Below are 17,290 nucleotides of genomic sequence, written 5' to 3'. Positions count from 1 at the left end.
ATGCCGCCGCCCCCCGCCCCCCGTAAACCCGAGCTGCCCCTGGCGATCGCCATCGATCCCAGGGGCTTCGCAGAAGGCACCGTCCTCCGACTCTTCAATCCTCCCGTCGGGGAGAAAAGGCGCGCTGGTCCCCCCTCGCCGTTCCGTCCTGCGGCGAGATCGGGGTGCAAGAGATGTCCCACGCCGGCGGGCAAGAGGCACTGTGCCACGAGGCAGCCCCTTTTATAGGGCTGCCTTGTTCCTGCCCGGTCCAGTGGGTGACCAGCGCACCCAAACGCCACGCTGCGGGCCCCGGGGATGACGTGGGGGCCGCAGGCTCCGCCCCAACATGGCGGCCTCCTTCCCCAGCCCACGTCGCAACCCTCACCGGCTGGTAAGTCGCCAGTGGCATTGTTCTGGTTTTAAGGCTTCATTTTACTGATGAAATTGTACAGCACCCACAATGTCTCTCTATTAATGAACATATTAATAAGTAAACAAAGTAAATAAATAATTAAATAAAAATGGGATTAACTTTGAAAGGAATACTATAACAGTTATTCAGAACCTAGAACAGAGATCTTCAAATTCCAGCTTCCTGGCCCGCCAAAACAATTTGTCCAGCCTGCGCACCATGCCCTTGTTGGTTCTGGGGATGCCTCATTCACTTGGGGAGACACACAACTTGTTCTCTGCCCCAAGACACTGCCTGATCTAGCCAGAGACAGCCTGCTACTCTTGCAGCATCTTCTGCAGCACAATGAAATTTAGCATGCTTCACAATGGGGGAGACAAGCTCCTTTCCTCCTCCTGGAGCCCATTATGACACAGAGCCACAAAGTGACCCTGCCCCACTTGCCTTGGTATTTTTAAGGTCTTTGTATTTTGATAAAGTTAGAAACATTATTGTATGATTATTGGGACTGTTAATCTTTATATCTTTTCAAGTAATTCTTTCAGTTAGTATTCTATTCATTGAAAATAGTAATTATATATATAATTATAAATAGTAATAGAATATACAATAAGACAGCTTTTCTATCCTTTTTGCTGGGATTATATAACATTTTTTGTAAATTCAATAATTATCAATAACAATATTTGGAGCCTTTTATATACCGTATATACTCGAGTATAAGCCGAGTTTTTCAGCCCCAAAAATGGGCTGAAAAACCCGACCTCGGCTTATACTCGGGTCACCACAAGAGGGTGCCGAATCACCACAAGAGGGCGCCCCGCGGGAGCCCGGCAGACATTTCTGGCTTGGGCGGGGGAGGGAACTATTGCAGGTGCCTGCTGAGGCAGCTTCGGGGGTGCCTTTGGGAAGGCTAGAGGCAGGGACTGGGCTGTGGAGGTCACACTTTTACATCCTCCGCAGCTCCAACGATGCCGGAGCTCTTGGGGCTATGGTTGGCTGGTGCCTTTACTTGAGCCGGGAAGAGGAGGCACCTGCCCCACCCCTCCCACAACTCCGACGGCATGCAAGAAGGGAAAAACGCAATGGGAAGCCAGTGAGGGGGTGTGTGGATTCGTGCTTCTGTCTTCTCACCCCTCCCCCACCTCACCGGCTTCCCATTTTCCCCCTCTTGCGCGCCGTTCGAGTGGTTGGCTGGCGCCTTTGCTTGAGCCGGGGAGAGGAGGCACTTGCGAGAAGACAGAAGCTCCAGATTTGCTAAGGAGATCCACTTGGGAGGGCAGCAGGGAATGGAGGAGGAGGAGATCCAGAGTAGCCTGCAGCCACAGAGGAAAAGGAGGAAGAGGAAAGAAAGAAGAACCCTCGCCGACAGCATAATTATTTATTTAAGTACCGGTATTTAAAAAATAAATTTAAACTCCTTGTAGCGGCAGGAGAGCGAGAGAGAGAGAAACAAGCCTTTTCCTCGGAGGAGGAGGAGCAGTTGGCTGGCGTCTTTGCTTGAGCCGGGGAGAGGAGGCAACGGCCCCACCCTCCCCACAGCCGCTCTCCTAGAGAAGCAGCTGTGGGGAGGGTGGGGCCGTTGCCTCCTCTCCCCGGCTCAAGCAAAGATGCCAGCCAACTGCTCCTCCAAGGAAAAGGCTCGTTTCTCTCTCTCTCGCTCTCCTGCCGCTACAAGGAGTTTAAATTTATTTTAAAAATACCGGTACTTAAATAAATAATTATGCTGTCGGTGAGGGTTCTTCTTTCTTTCCTCTTCCTCCTTTTCCTCTGCGGCTGCAGGCTACTCTGGATCTCCTCCTCCTCCTCCAGCATTCCCTGCTGCCCTCCCTTAGCAAATCTGCTTCCCGGAACAACACATGGGGCAATAAAGGGAAATGGGGGAGGAGAGAGCCAGCAAGCTAAAGTGGGGGTGGGGGAAACGGCATGAACTCTCTCCAGGCTTTAGAAGCCCCCAACCGGAGAGAGAAGCAGATTTGTTAAAGGGATCCACTTGATACGGCAGCTGGGGAAGGAGGAGGAGAACAGCTCGTTCCTTTCCTCCTCCTCCCCCTGCTGTCGTCCCAAGTGGATCTCTTTAGCAAATCTGCTTCCCTGCACAACACATGGAGCAGTAAAGAGAGACGAGGAGGAGGGAGGATCAGGGGTGGAAGATCCAGCCAACGAGCCAGCCAGCAAGCTAAAGGGGGGGAGGGGAACAGCATGAGCTCTCTCCAGGCTTCTAAAAACTCAATTTTAAAGAGCCCTGGGTTAGGGTTAGAAATGCAAGAGTCTTCAAACCTGGAAAGATTAAGGCTTGTGGACTTCAACTCCTACTCCTGAAGTAGCATGGCTGGTGCAGGAATTCTGGGAGTTGAAGTCCACTAGTCTTAAAACTGTCAAGTTTAAAGAGCCCTGGGTTAGGTTTAGAAATAGGTTTTAGCTTGGTTGCTGATTGAGCTACTTTTTTTACTTTTTAATTTATTGTTATTGCCAGATTGCTTTTGTTTACCCTCTTTTAAATTTACAGAGCTAGTTTACTGGTTTTCTTTAAAATAAATATTCTAAAACATTTAATCTATTGATGTCTCAATTAATGTAATTTTATTGGTTTCCATTTTTATAAGTTACCAGTAGCCACTGCATTTTCTAACCTCGGCTTATACTCGGGTCAATAAGTGGCAAAAACTGGTGCCTCGGCTTATACTCGGGTCGGCTTATACTCGAGTATATACGGTAAGTACTGTTAAGAACTTTATACATTTACTGTTTAGATTAAGGAATATTTAGTCAAATTTAGTAACATAGCCCTTATAGATTTATACTCTAGACTCAATACTTAATATAATATTTAACAATATTTAACTCTATAAGACTTCTGTATTTTGGTAAGATTATTACTTTTACTGTGATTAATATTTGCATACTTTTGCAAGCAACTTATATAGCTAAGTATACTACTAATCGAAAATAGCAAAAAAAATATAATATTATTTGTAGGATCATAGAATAATATAATAATGATACTGTTCTGTTTCTTTTCTGGCTTTCCTATATCTGCATATCTGTATTTCTAAATATATCTCCAGAATTGATCCTGTCTAATAGAAAGCTAGTGGACATCAATACTGAACACCGAATAGTAAAAACTGAATATTCAAATCACATATGGTTATATGGAATAGGATCCTAGCAATACTTGAAAAACAAGACCAGATAATTAAAGAAATGGCGGGAAATCCATCCAGAAGTTGAAGCTGATTCTGGTAGGAAATGTTGGGCATAAGCCATTGCTGTTTACAAAGACTGAGCTGGAGAATGTGTTAAATAGGTTGGCTTTAATTGTTTCATCATAATAATCTTTATCATTTGGTCCTTTACAGGGTAGGATGGATCTAGCATTTTTGAGATGATTGTTTACAAAATTATAGAAGACACAAGTGGATTTTGTACGTAGAAGGTTTATTTCTTGGTTGGTGTGATAATTGGTACATTCAGTCTTTATTTACACAAATTTTTGTAGCAGCTTTTAAATTTTGCAATGTAGCCTGTTTTATTTTTTCATCAAAGAGATATTTTTTTGGAGTTGGCGCTTTCTTATTTTTATGGGTAATTTATTTTTCTTAGTTTCGGTGAATATTAGTGATGTGTATAATTTAATGATTCTTTGGATTTCAAGTAAAGATATATTGTAGTAGTCTTCAGGAGTGATGGAGTCAGAGAATATTGTATGCCAGTCAAGAAATGTGAGGTAGGCTTGGATGAGGTCATAGTTGGCCTTTTTTATGTTATAATTGGTTCATTAAGATGGTTTCTGTCATGGCATATGTTTAAGTTAAAGTCTATTATGCTTTGGTCACTGTTAGAAAAGTGTTCTTTTATTTGTAGTCCACAAATTGAGTGTAGACTATTGCAGAAGATGAGGTCAAGACAATTGTTAAGTCAAGTGTTGTCAATAACTAGTTGATCTAGACTATTAATAGCATTGTAAAGGGTTGAATATATGGGTTCAGCGGTACATTCATTTAGGGTCCAGTTTATATGTGGTAGGTTTAAGTCTCCTATAAGAGGATGTGGGTAGGAGGTAGCCCACCTTAGTAATAAAGTTAGTTTTTTCACATGCGTGATATCATAATCTGGGGTTCTATAACATAGAAGGAAGCAAAGTGTGGTATCTAAGGTCAGTTCACAGATGATGGTTTCAGGAAGATAAAGTTCTTGTTTAACTTGCACTTTTTTTAGGTTGGGTGATTTCTTATAGAAGATGGTAACCTCCTCCTCTGCGGGTTTCATGGTCAGATTGGTAAATTTGTTAGTCTCTTACTGTGATAACAGAGTCAGATTCACTTAACCATGTTTCACAGATAAATATGATGTCAAATTTAGCAGTTTTTGGTAAGAGAAGGAGTTCAGGTATTTAGATGCTTCTTGAGTTCATCAGTTTACATTTGAGATTAGCTGTGGTTGGTGTTGAGGAAGTAAGGAGCGTGCATATCTAGTCTTGAGTAGCTATGTAGTTAATGCATTGAACTCACTACCTGAGTCTGTAGTATCATCACCTAACCCAAAAACTTTACCCTTAGACTATCCACTGTTGACCCCACCTGATTCCTAAGAGGTCAGTAAGGGGCGTGCATAAGTACACCAGCGTGCCTACCATCCCCTGTCCTAATGTTTCTCTCTTACTAGTATCATGTATATAAACATTGTTATATCTTTGTATACTCTCAATATGTACTTGACAAAATAAATAAATAAAATAAAATAAAAATGTGGTGGGAATGTCACAAAGATTATTGGGATAATATTAGACAATAGCTGGGAGAGATTATTATTTTATTATTATTTATTAGATTTGTATGCCTCCCCTCTCCATAGACTCGGGGTGGCTCACAACAATAATAGAACAATGTAGAACAAATCTAATAATTAAAAGTCCCTAAAAACCCCTTATTAAAAAGCAAAACCATACACACAAACATACCATGTGCATAAACTGTATAGGCCCGGGGGAGATCCTAGAGATGAACTTCAATCTGAACCCAGAATTACTTTTGTTAGGAATAACCACCAGCAAATTTGAGAAAAGTAAAGTATATTTAATGTTACATATTCTAACTGTAGCAAGAATAGCATATGCACAAAAATGGAAAAACAAAGATGTTCCTACAGAGGAAGAAACCTTATTTAAAATTTTATAATGTGCAGAAATGGACAAACTGATGTTAAAGTTAAAGGATACATTGGATACAGATTACTTTGAAACTTATGTAATTCGATAGAGAAGAGAACCAAGATTAAAGACTAGAAAGGATGAGGGAGAAATTTTAAATTTACTGAACCTTTATTAAATAGATACTGTATTGGAAAATTAATAGAAGGGGAAAAGGGAATAACCAATGTATATACTGAATGGATCATCATGTACCTTTTTCTTTTTGTTATCCATCTATACTGTGTCACTTTGTTTTGTATATGTTATGTTTTTAAAATGTTTTATAACTAAAAAACTTTTTAATAAAAAAAGAAATAATTCCCATGACTTGCTATGGTTTCATTCTGCACTAGTTCCATTTTCTGGGTGATCTTTAGTCAATATTCAATTCAATTCAATTTATTAGATTTGTATGCTGCCCCTCTCTGAAGACATTTACTGAACAGGTCATGGAATTATATTTCTTTTTTCTTGCCTCTCATTAGCTGTTTTTTAGTATTCAGATCAGGCCTTAGTAGAATAACAAAGCATTTGGGGAAAAAGATGCAACCAAGTAACCCTGAACTGGAAGATAATATGGAAAAGATCTCCACAGCCACCATATATTTCCCCTTGGTGCTCAGATATGTTGGAAAAAAAGATATCCAGACACTGCAAAAACACAATAGGCTGAAGAAGATGAACTTGGTCTCATTAAAACTGTCTGGTAAATGCCGGCCTTGAAAAGCCACACTGAAACCAACAATGGCAAGGAAAAGCAGGTAGAGTAAGACACAGTAAAACATGATAGTAGAGCCTTCATTGCATCCTAGGATTATTTCATCTTCCAATAAGTTCATGTCAGCTTCTGGATGTGGAGGTGAGGTTATAAGCCATATGGTGCAAACAATGACTTGAATGAGGGAACAAGAAACAACAATGTAATTATCTAACTGTTTCCCAATCCATCGCCTCATCTTGGATCCTGGCACTGAAGCCATGAAAGCTAAAATCACAATGATGGTTTTAGCCAATACACAAGAAATTGCTACTGAGAAGATGATCCCAAAAGCAGTTTGTCGCAAAAGGCAGGTCACCTTTTCAGGTTGTCCTATGAATAATAAACTGCAAAGAAATGAGAGCACAAGGGAGACAAGGAGAAGGTAGGTGATGTTCCGATTGTTGGCCTTGACAATGGGAGTATCCTGGTATTTGATGAAGATCCCAAGTACCACAGTGGCAATGCAAGCAAAGATTAGTGCAGTAGTGGCCAAACTAGTCCCTAATGGGTCTTTGTAAGAGAGGAAAATGATATGTTTTGGAAGACATGAATCATGGTTGTTGTTTGGATACTGTCCTTCTGGGCAAGGTAAACAATCATCCATGTCTATGGAAACAAATGAATGAATGAACAAATGAATGAATACATTGCTATTATTATAATGTAGAAGTATTGATGAAGTATTATTGAAAGAAGTAAGAAATTTAGCAGAATGAGCCATGGTTAATAGTTTAATAGGAAGCTGTCTGGGAATTATAAAGTTATTATCTCGCCCTGTATTGGTGAACACACAGAACTGAAGGCATTAATAAACCATATCTGACAGGTCGTATATCTGAATTTAAACTAAGTTTTTGAATTATGTTTTCTGTTTTTTTAAATTTGATTAATTCAATAAATTTGAACTGATCAAATAAAAATTAACCAGAGCAACTAAACACAAGGACAGTTTTTTCCTGAATGCCATCACTCTACTAAATCCCACAACACTGTCAAACGGTTTACTAACACTGCATTACTATTATTCTTCATTCTTCCTATTACCTATTTCCTTCCACCTATGACTATAACCTTGTTGCTGGTATCTTTATAATTTATAGATTTATTTAGTTCCTAGCAATTTTATTGATTATTTTGCTTTTGTGAGCCACCCCTAGTCTTCGGAGAGGGGTGGCATACAAGTCTAATAAATTATTATTATTGTTGTTGTTATTGTTGTTGTTATTAAATCTTATGACTATCACAAAGTATATGTATCTTGTGATTCTTCATGAATATTTTTTACGTACACTGAGAGTATATGCACCAATACAAATTCTTTGTATGTTCAATCACACCGGGCCAATAAAGTATTCTATTCTGTTCTGTTCTGTTCCATTCCATTCTGTTCTATTCTATTTTAAAAATAATTTAAAATAAAGCAAGATATAAACACATACAGTATATGCAATAAGGAAAAGGTGTGTTGTAAAGGCACAAAAATCTAAATGACCGTTTTTCATTAGAAATGTTGGATAATGAAATTATAGCTCATCATAAATATTCATTACCATTTTCAAAATAGCAGACACAAACAGATTCTGGGGGATGGCAAATTATTAAAACAAATTCATCTCACCAGTTTTTTAATGAGTTTGTTTAAAACTGGAGATTAGCTCACAATTGCTGATTTACCATACAGCATCTACAGTAGTTTGACTAATTTAAAAATGGAGGAGATGCAAAGCATTAATATTAATTCATGAAAATTAGAATATGCATGTGATTTGAAAGCGCCAGCAGTTTTTTATTAGATAGAGTCTTTCGTGACAAAGTTAGAGCAGAACTACAAACACAATGCTGATCATAATAGAAGTCAACAGGATTTAATGAAGAGTTTCTTTGTAGAGCTGATGTTAAATTTCCTTAAGTTTCCAGAATCTATGTTTTATTTTTATTTTGTGGCAGTTTTATTTTGTGGCAGTTAATTAGAGAAGAAATAAAGTACCGTGATACCTTGTCTTACGAACTTAATTGGTTCCAGGATGAGGTTTGTAAGATGAAAAGTTCGTAAGATGAAACAATGTTTCCCATAGGAATCAATGGAAAAGCGATTAATGCGTGCAAGCCCAAAATTCACCCCTTTGCCAGCCGAAGCGCCCGTTTTCATGCTGGTGGGATTCTCCTCAGGCTCCCCTCCATGGGAAACCCCACCTCCGGATTTTTCAATGCTGCAGGGGAATCCCAGCAGGGGAATCCCACCAGCGTGAAAATGGGTGCTTCAGCTAGCAATGGAAGTCTGGAGGTGGGGTTTCCCAGTGAGGGAAGCCTCAGCGAAATCGCAGCATCTCAAATGCTGTGATTTCACGGAGGCTTTCCTCGCTGGAAAACCCCACCTCCAGATTTCCATTGCCAGCCAAAGCATCTGTTTTCAAACTGGTGGGATTCCCCTCAGGCTCCCCTCCATGGGAAGCCCCACCTACGGGTTTTGTGATGCTGCAGGGGAATCCCACCAGTGTGAAAACGGGCGCTTCAGCTGGCAACGGAAGTCCATAGGCGGGGCATCCTAGCAGCGGCGGCGGGTTTGTAAGGTGAAAATAAGAAGAAGAGGCAAAAAAATCTTAAACCCTGGGTTCGTATTTTGAAAAGTTTGTATGACGAGTTCATAAGTCGAGATATCACTGTACTTACTACATTTTGCTCATCCCAAACTTTTTGTAAAATATCCTATAATACAACACATACATTACATTCTGGAATTATTCCACATAGGTTTTAATGGATTAGTATCTATAAACTGGGGAAAACCCATTACCTTTCTGATTTGAAATCTTTCCTTCTGGACATGAAAAACAGTCATAGCAGCAAAATGGCTTTCCTTCTATTTTGACCTTACTTGAACCAGAATGACAATAGTCATTACACAGGGATTGGGGTCTTCTCTGAATGAATAGATGAAAAATAAAGGAATCAGTTTGGTAGCTTTGCCCTGCCATGGACATTCATTTTATTAAACCATAGGTATTTTGTATATTTATCATTTGAGAGTGTGATATTGTCAGATGACTGTTATAGTTATCACTGTCTACATGCTGTGTAGGTATTGTGGCAAGCATTTCCAAATAGTATTCATCTTGGATCTGAACACTAAGCAATGAGCATCAACCAGGTAAAATTTATCTCAAATATTGGCCAATTATAGAAGATAATGGCCTCATTCTATATAATATCAATCTAAGCTCCTCAACGACAGCATGGAAGTTTTCTGCTATTGTTCTCCAATATTTTTTCCTCATAACCCAGCCTAAGTCCTGGAGTTTTCACCTTGGCAATTCTCCCAGTTCTTATTTTTATACCAATTTAATTCAAACATGATTTAAGTATCTAAGTAGGGTTATTGATTTTTGTGGTTAGTTCTGCCCCAGCTCCTGCCCCAAGGACTGTGGATGTGGGGGAGACATCCACATGCTGCAGGCCTGTTTTGCTCCAGGTGAAATCTGCTGATGAAGGCTCCTCTGACCAAGAAGACATGAGTGACAGGAAGGAGGAGGAGAGTGTGGCAGACAGCTCAGAAGGAGATCAATTATCTAGCTCCTCCTTGGATTCAGAACAAGAGTTAATGATACAGCCAGGCATGTGGAGAGCGATACATAGGCAACAACAACTGAGAGATTATTATCAAAGAAAATGAGGCCACCTGTGGTTGGGTGGGGCTGTGGTCATTAGTGAGGTGCTATAAATAACAGCCTGTGGGTTTGGCCATTGTGGAGGATTATCTGATTATTGTGTTTCGTGACTGCTTTACTGACTTTGACTTTTTGTGTGCTGATTTTTCCCTGCTTTGAAATTAAACCAGAGCAAAGTGTGTTTCACTTTGTGAAAGAAGAAGGACTGTGAATTGCCTCACAGCTGCAATCTAAGTATCACAGAACTGATAAGGGATTTGTACAAATTACCAGTTTGTTTGGAGACCAGTGCTCTTTGCTATACCAAAAGAGGGCTTAGTTTAAGTGAATTTTCATTATAAAGAACATTGTTTTGAATTTTCAAACGTGTGTGTGTCTGAAATTTGTACCTGTGAATTTTTGGGAGGAGTGTACCAGAACATTGATATTAGTTGGAAGAGTAGAATGACCCTTTGAATATGTTGCCTCTGATGTGATATAAATGTAGTTCATAAAATCATATAACAAAATGTCATTCCTTTTAATGATTACTTCACCTTCAAACAAAGCAACACCCTCGTACTTAATAGATTCAAACTAGATGTAAACCACTCCAAATCCAACTGCAGAAAATATGACTTCAGCAATAGAGTGATCAATGCCTGGAATAAACTATTGGACTCTGTGATTTATTCCCCAAACCCCAAAAACTTTAACCTTAGACTGTCTATAGTCGACCTCTCCCTGTTTCTAAGAGGTCTGTATGGGGCATGCATAAAAGTGCACCACTGTGTCTACCATCCCTGTCCTACTGTCCTATTGCTCTTTTATCATTACTTTTTACTTATGTTATGTTTATACAAACTACTACTATCCTGCATATGTTTGACAAATAAATACATAAATAAAAAAATAAATTTATAATGTGGTTTACGTTATCCTCAAACCTATGCAAAATACTGTATGTACTTGTCCAGCAGGCGCCAAAGCCTCAGGCAGATGCTTTTACTATCTCGGTTGATGGGAAGGTTTTAAATGTATAACAGTTCACGTCCAGAAGCATCCTGGATAGGTGGGCAGAGCCTCCTACTTCTGGCGTTACCAGTTCACAGAACTGGGCCAAATCAGGAACAACCATTACTGTTACGTATCGATTTCACTCTTCTAGTGCACACAATAGAATGTCCACCTTTTGGCTGAGAAATACTTGAGTGGAATAACAACTTTTCTTCTAAAGTTATTCATAAGGTTTTCAAGATAATGCCATATAATTGTACATTAAACTATACAGCAGATCAAGTTCAATCAAGTATACAGATCAAGTATGCAAGTAGCATAAGGCTACATTGTTTCAAAAGATGAAAACCTTAATAATTTTTCAATATTCAGAAATATAGGCCAAGCTATGCCCAAAACTGCACAAATTTTATACCTGGTTAAATCTTGTGGGCCATACAATGGAGTCATCATCAATGTTGAACCATTTAGAAGAGGATGAGTTGGGGTCAACCCATCCAACCTTGACTTTTGTAAATGTATTATTTTCATATGTGACCCAGTTAAAAATATCAAATCCAGAAATTATGTGTCCATTATCATCAAAGGAAATGTTTTCTCCAGCACTGTTCTTAAAGAAAGTATTTCTTATAAACCTATGGAGCTAAATTGAAGAGTAGAGAAGAAATGAGGGAGAACATTCATAATAATTTTAACATAATGTAAAACTCAGATGAAGGAACAGTGATGATGATATCTAGTTAGAAAAAAGAAGGAAATGCAAGAAAACAAAGAAGCTGAGAGAGCAACAAGAATATCCAATTTAAACTCTGAGCAACAAATATTCTCCATTATTGTTAAGATGAATAATTATGAAAGGAAAAATACAGAAATAGAGAAATTGCAAAGAACTGATAAAGAAATAAAGGGAGACTAGTATAGATCTATTTCAAGCTATTTTGTTTTCATCAGCTAGCCATATCCTTTTAGGATTTGAACTTGGGCTGCTTTTACCCTCTAAGCCACAGGTTCTCCTCCCTTTATCAGCTGAGCCAGGCTAGGGCAAGAGAGGGGTGTTCCCCTCTCAAAAATGTGCCCAGATGGGTTTCAGGTTCTTCATCAGCTGTGACATCAGGGAAGGAGTAGAGGAATGGCAACTATTGTCCGAAAAACTCTTAGCCCTTGGAGGATCCCTGCTCTCAAGATTGTTGGTTGTGAATTCCTTCTTGTGGGGTTCAGTTGGGTTTGCTGCTAATGTACCTGCCTCAAAGCTACATTGCAACATCCCTGCCTGTACTGTTAGAAATAGTTGCCAGGTTTGCGGTAGAGTTCCCCAGACTTATGGTTCTGGGGGACTTCAACCTACCGACACTAATAAAATCCTCAGATGTGGCACAGGAGTTAATGGCTTCCACGGCAATCATGAGCCTGACCCAAGTAGTATAGGGTCTGACCTATGGGGCAGGGCGACACACTCGACTTAGTATTTCTCTTAGGATAGTGGAATAATGATCTGGTGTTAAGGGGAATAAGCATGGTCAGTTCATTTCCTTAAGACACCAATCCCTCACTGCAGGGAGTCAGAGACAATTACATGGTTCCACCCAGGGCACCTAATGGACCCAGAAGGGTTCCAGAAGCAGCTTGGGCAAATATCTGAATCCCTTCCATACAGCTGAGTCCCTGGTAGCTGTGTGTAGACAATTCTCTGTGTGTCCAATTTATTTATTTTATTTATTTATTATTTGGATTTGTATGCCGCCCCTCTCCGAAGACTCGGGGCGGCTCACAACAATTATACTTGGCCAATAAAGAATTCTATTCTATTCTATTCTATTCTATTCTACTCTATTCTACTCTACTCTATTTATAAGTTAAGAGAAAAACTGCATTTTGACTCTTTTATATTTATTTCCAAGCACTTAAGTGGGTAATAATTTGTCTCAATATTTTATGTTGCAATCTCTTTACAATCTAGTTCTAGTACAATCATGGAAGATACCTGCCAGGGCTCCCCAAGTAGATATTGTTGTCTCGTGCTTTTTATCTTTGCTCTAGCTTTCAGTTTGGATGAAGTTATGGCATACAAAGCATGTGCCATAATATAAACTGCATTGTAGATACTATAACTGTGGCCAGACATGTTTGTATCAAATAAGGTGCTAGGCAGATTATCCAATTTTTCTTCCCCAGTGCAGATATCCTCATCCCTCACTTGTAGGTTGAAATTTGAAAAATCACAATTAAATATATCTTTCCAGAAGATTCTGATGAAACCATCTCTATTTTCTGAAGCAGGATCTCTTTCCTTCAGAAATTGTTGGAATCCTTTAGGATGATTTGTATGAACAGCAAGAGATAGAGCTCCATGGAGGAAGTGTATGTCCCAGTCTCTCATTAAACCAGGAGACGCAAAATCCATTTGAGCTGTCATAATCCACACTCTACTGTCAATTCTTACTTCATAAAATTTTGAAAAGTGGAAAATTGTCCTTAAGACACTAATTGTTTGCATTTCACCTTGTATAATAACAGTATTGACATGGCTTCCTGTGACAATACGTGAGGTTGCAAACCATTCCATTGCAGTTTCAGCAATGTCACCTGAAAAAGATATTTTGGGGAATGCTTCTAAGAAGTCTGCACAGATACCCTTCTGAGAATATAAGGGAAGTATATTCTGTACAAACACATCTCCATTGTCATCATCAAAAACAATCACACCAATCCAGGTCCATTTGAAATGCAGTAGCAACTCAAGTATGCACAAATAGTGATAGGTCCCACTTGGAAACATCTGGTGAAGAAAATCTGCTTTGGTTTTGTCATTTATTATTGGAGAAGACCCATATAAGATCTTGGGGTGGGGGAGCCATAGAAGAGGGCAGAGACAATGTAAATGAAAAGTATAATCTTCTTATACTTTTATTTGAAAGACCATTACAATTTCATTCTTTTTTTAAATTGATTTTTCTGATCATTTAAATATTTCTTATGACAAATCTTAACTAATATATTTATATCCACGGGTATTTCAGGAAGTATTATTTGTTCTTAAAACATTTAGCTATTGGACAGCAATCTTTTCTTTTTTTAAAAAAATTAATTAAATTTTATTGACAAATGCACAATACAGAACAGAAATCAAAAACAGATATGAACACATTTGAAGAAAAAAAGAAAGAAAAGTAAATGCAAAAAGTAAGAAGAAATTTACAATAACAAAAGTAAAATAAAGTAACAATTGCTCTCTCCTTCTTTCCTTACTATATTTTGTAAATTTACAATGTAATATTTAGCTTCTGGATTGCCATATCTATATTTTTCATGCTTTCATAAATTAACCAAATTTCTTAATAATGAACAGACATTTTTAATATCTCTTTCCATTTTAAATTTATAATAAAAAGGTATCATAAAACTTTGAAAGTATAGAAACAATAATAATCTTAATAAAAAAGGAAAATAATATAACATATTAAACTTATTTTATAAATGTGTTTTTTCATCTCTTATAGATAAACCGTTTATTAACTCTGCTAATTTACACCACCCCCCCCCCCCCAAAAAAAAAAAGGCTAACAAAACAATTCTAGTCCATAAATTCTATGGCATGACTGGGTTAAGGAAAAAAAGTCTTAATGTTAATTTTGGTAAAATTCATTTTTGCGATGTGGGCAAAAGCTAGTTGTTCCCATTTCTTCTCATTTTTTGTAGCCATTTATACCATTTGTCCCAAATTTTGTAGAATACTGTATCTTCTCTGTCTTTAATCAATGGAGAGCAATATTTTTATATATAAGACTTCCCACAGCTTTTCCTCAAAGTCCCTAAAATAGGGTTTCTTGGCAATTATAAAATGTATACAGGTACTGACATATGGATGTATGATGGCAAAATATATGTAGCCTTGCTTAAGAAGAAACTGGAAATTTACATGTATCATGACAGAAATTCTAAGATCAATTATGACCATAAGTGAGGGCTACCTATATTCTAATTTATTACAAATACAATAAAGTGTGCCAGCTTTTTTCACACCTAATTATATATTGATCAACTATTTTCACAATGCTTCATAATATATCTAGAAAATTAATAACATTATGATTTTCTATCTTTTATTTATGTAATCTTAAACATAGTAAACCTGGATTATTATTTTTTACCTGTGGAATCTTATAGGTGCTCAAGATGTTTGTCATATGGAGACAGACTTCAGAAGTAGGTCCCCCAATGACTCCCATAATCCTATTCCAAATATCACATTTGTAGTTTGGGGTGAATTTGTCTTGAGTGGATAGAAGTTCCATTGAGGCTAGATAGGTCCACTTTGCCAGAAAGTAGCTGTTTAAGATATGGAAGCCCAAACTGATATTGGGTAAGACTTGGGTATTTTCATTGAGTTCCTTCACAGCAAAAATCAAAGTCAGGATATGCTGGTAATTCTGAGTGAACATCCTAGGTTATGAACAATACCACATTATTTATATCTTTGTACTAATTTTATCCTGACATGCTCATTCTAGTAATTGACCCCTTTAAATAGGAGACTTATTGTGTGGAATAAATTTGAAACATGTTTTTTTCATTTGTTTGTACATTTACAATATAAATTCATACTAATGAAATAAATTCACAATAAAAATGTAGGAAAGTGTTCCATAAATTAAGAAAAAATACAAAATGAAGCTATTGTGTGTCTCCGAGAAACATAAGTAAAAAAAACACTACATAATTGGTACAAGAAATTGCTCTACAGAGAAAAACCATGACATTTATATCTGATCACCTATGTGGGACAATTTGGATTGATATAAAGAGAGAAAAAAGAATATATGGCAAATTAGCAGATGTTTTTTAAAAAGGTCAGAAATGTAATACATGGTTTTGTTATGTCTTATATATATTTGCATTATTTTCTATTTTTTACAATTCTTTCAATGTTATTAAACTTGCTTTGTCCAACCCTTTCCCCCTTTTAATATATTCTGTATATATTTGTAGGCATATCTGTATATTATTTATATATATTATTTCTATATAGATAACTACAGGCAAAAATAGGTGATAGGTAGATATATAGAGTGATAGATAAATAGATAGGTACATGATAGATGATATAGATGATTGATAAATGATAATGATAGATAGATAGAAACATAGAAACATAGAAGACTGACGGCAGAAAAAGACCTCATGGTCCATCTAGTCTGCCCTTATACTATTTCCTGTGTTTTATCTTAGGATGGATATATGTTTATCCCAGGCATGTTTAAATTCAGTTACTGTGGATTTACCAACCACGTCTGCTGGAAGTTTGTTCCAAGGATCTACTACTCTTTCAGTGAAATAATATTTCCTCATGATAGATAGATAGATAGTCAGATGGTCATATAGTGAATGGATGAATAGATAGATAGATAAATAGATAGATAGATAGATAGATAGATAGATAGATAGATAGATAGATAATGGATGGATGGATGGATGGATGGATGGATGGATGGATGTGGGAGTCAAATAATTTAACAACCAGTTCTTTTACCTAATGATTTCTTCCAACAACCATTTCACCAAGCTTCTCAGAAAGTTGTCAACCAGTTCTCCCAAAGTGGTGTGGACTGGCTGAATCCCACTACTGTATGGATGGATGGATAGGTAGGCAGGCAGGTAGGTAGGTAGGTAGATGGCAGATAGAATACAGACATAGTAGATAAACAATTTCTTTCAGAGAAGGATTCCCCCCTCCCCCAGGATGCATTTTAGTAGCTTCCTTTTCCTCAGTCTTCCAGAATATAATGTAATGTATATCTATATTATCTATATGATTATGGCTCACATTCATATTAGTAGATAATTAATTATAGGAAACATCTGAATGCTGGATACTATATCTTTCACAATTTGCAATATTCAATAAAAATAGATGCGTATATTTTTTTTAAAAAAAACCCTCAAAGTGTTAAATAAAATCTGTCATTCCTTTCTTTTCTTATCATTGAATTGTGAGCTTTTAAATACTTTTTTTACATGATATAAGTAGCACAGAAACTGTCTAGACCCGTAAAAAAATATTTTTCAGTCTACAATACTTACAAAAGGTCATCAAAGTTTTCATCAGAAGGTGGCTCTTGGAAATTTACTAGACTTGAAAAAATGTAGACTTGAGAGGTAATGCTAGCAATGATAAAATCCCCAGGCTGGTAATACTTGTGGACAATAGGCATAGGTGCTTTAATAGGACATTTAGCCAGAGGAATCTTTCTCTGGCCATAAAGTACAGCAGCTAGGATTATCAT

General features: G+C 37.5%; 1 protein-coding gene across 1 annotated transcript; it reads right to left on the bottom strand.

Moving 5' to 3' along the window:
- Nucleotides 1-6,043: 6,043 nt before the first annotated feature.
- On the bottom strand, nucleotides 6,044-17,290 carry LOC139154242 (vomeronasal type-2 receptor 26-like). Its single transcript, XM_070728670.1, has 6 exons — nucleotides 17,088-17,290; nucleotides 15,158-15,449; nucleotides 12,991-13,644; nucleotides 11,425-11,652; nucleotides 9,143-9,269; nucleotides 6,044-6,954 (listed from the first exon to the last, which is right to left on the bottom strand). The coding sequence occupies exons 1-6, from the start codon at nucleotides 17,288-17,290 to the stop codon at nucleotides 6,044-6,046; spliced, it is 2,415 nt and encodes an 804-aa protein (XP_070584771.1).

The sequence above is a fragment of the Erythrolamprus reginae genome, chromosome Z (assembly GCF_031021105.1).
Source record: "Erythrolamprus reginae isolate rEryReg1 chromosome Z, rEryReg1.hap1, whole genome shotgun sequence".
Lineage (NCBI taxonomy): Eukaryota > Metazoa > Chordata > Lepidosauria > Squamata > Dipsadidae > Erythrolamprus > Erythrolamprus reginae.
The sequence above is the reverse complement of the archived record's forward strand: the minus strand, read 5'-3'. Positions and strand labels throughout refer to the sequence as shown.

Coding starts and splice junctions, on each gene's coding strand:
- LOC139154242 (XM_070728670.1), bottom strand. CDS start 17,290: ATGATAATCCTAGCTGCTGTACTTTATGGCCAGAGAAAGATTCCTCTG. Junction 13,645..15,157: donor GCACCTATAAGATTCCACAG/GTAAAAAATAAT, acceptor TTATATTCTCAG/AAGGGTATCTGTGCAGACTT. Junction 9,270..11,424: donor GGCCCACAAGATTTAACCAG/GTATAAAATTTG, acceptor CTATTCATTCAG/AGAAGACCCCAATCCCTGTG.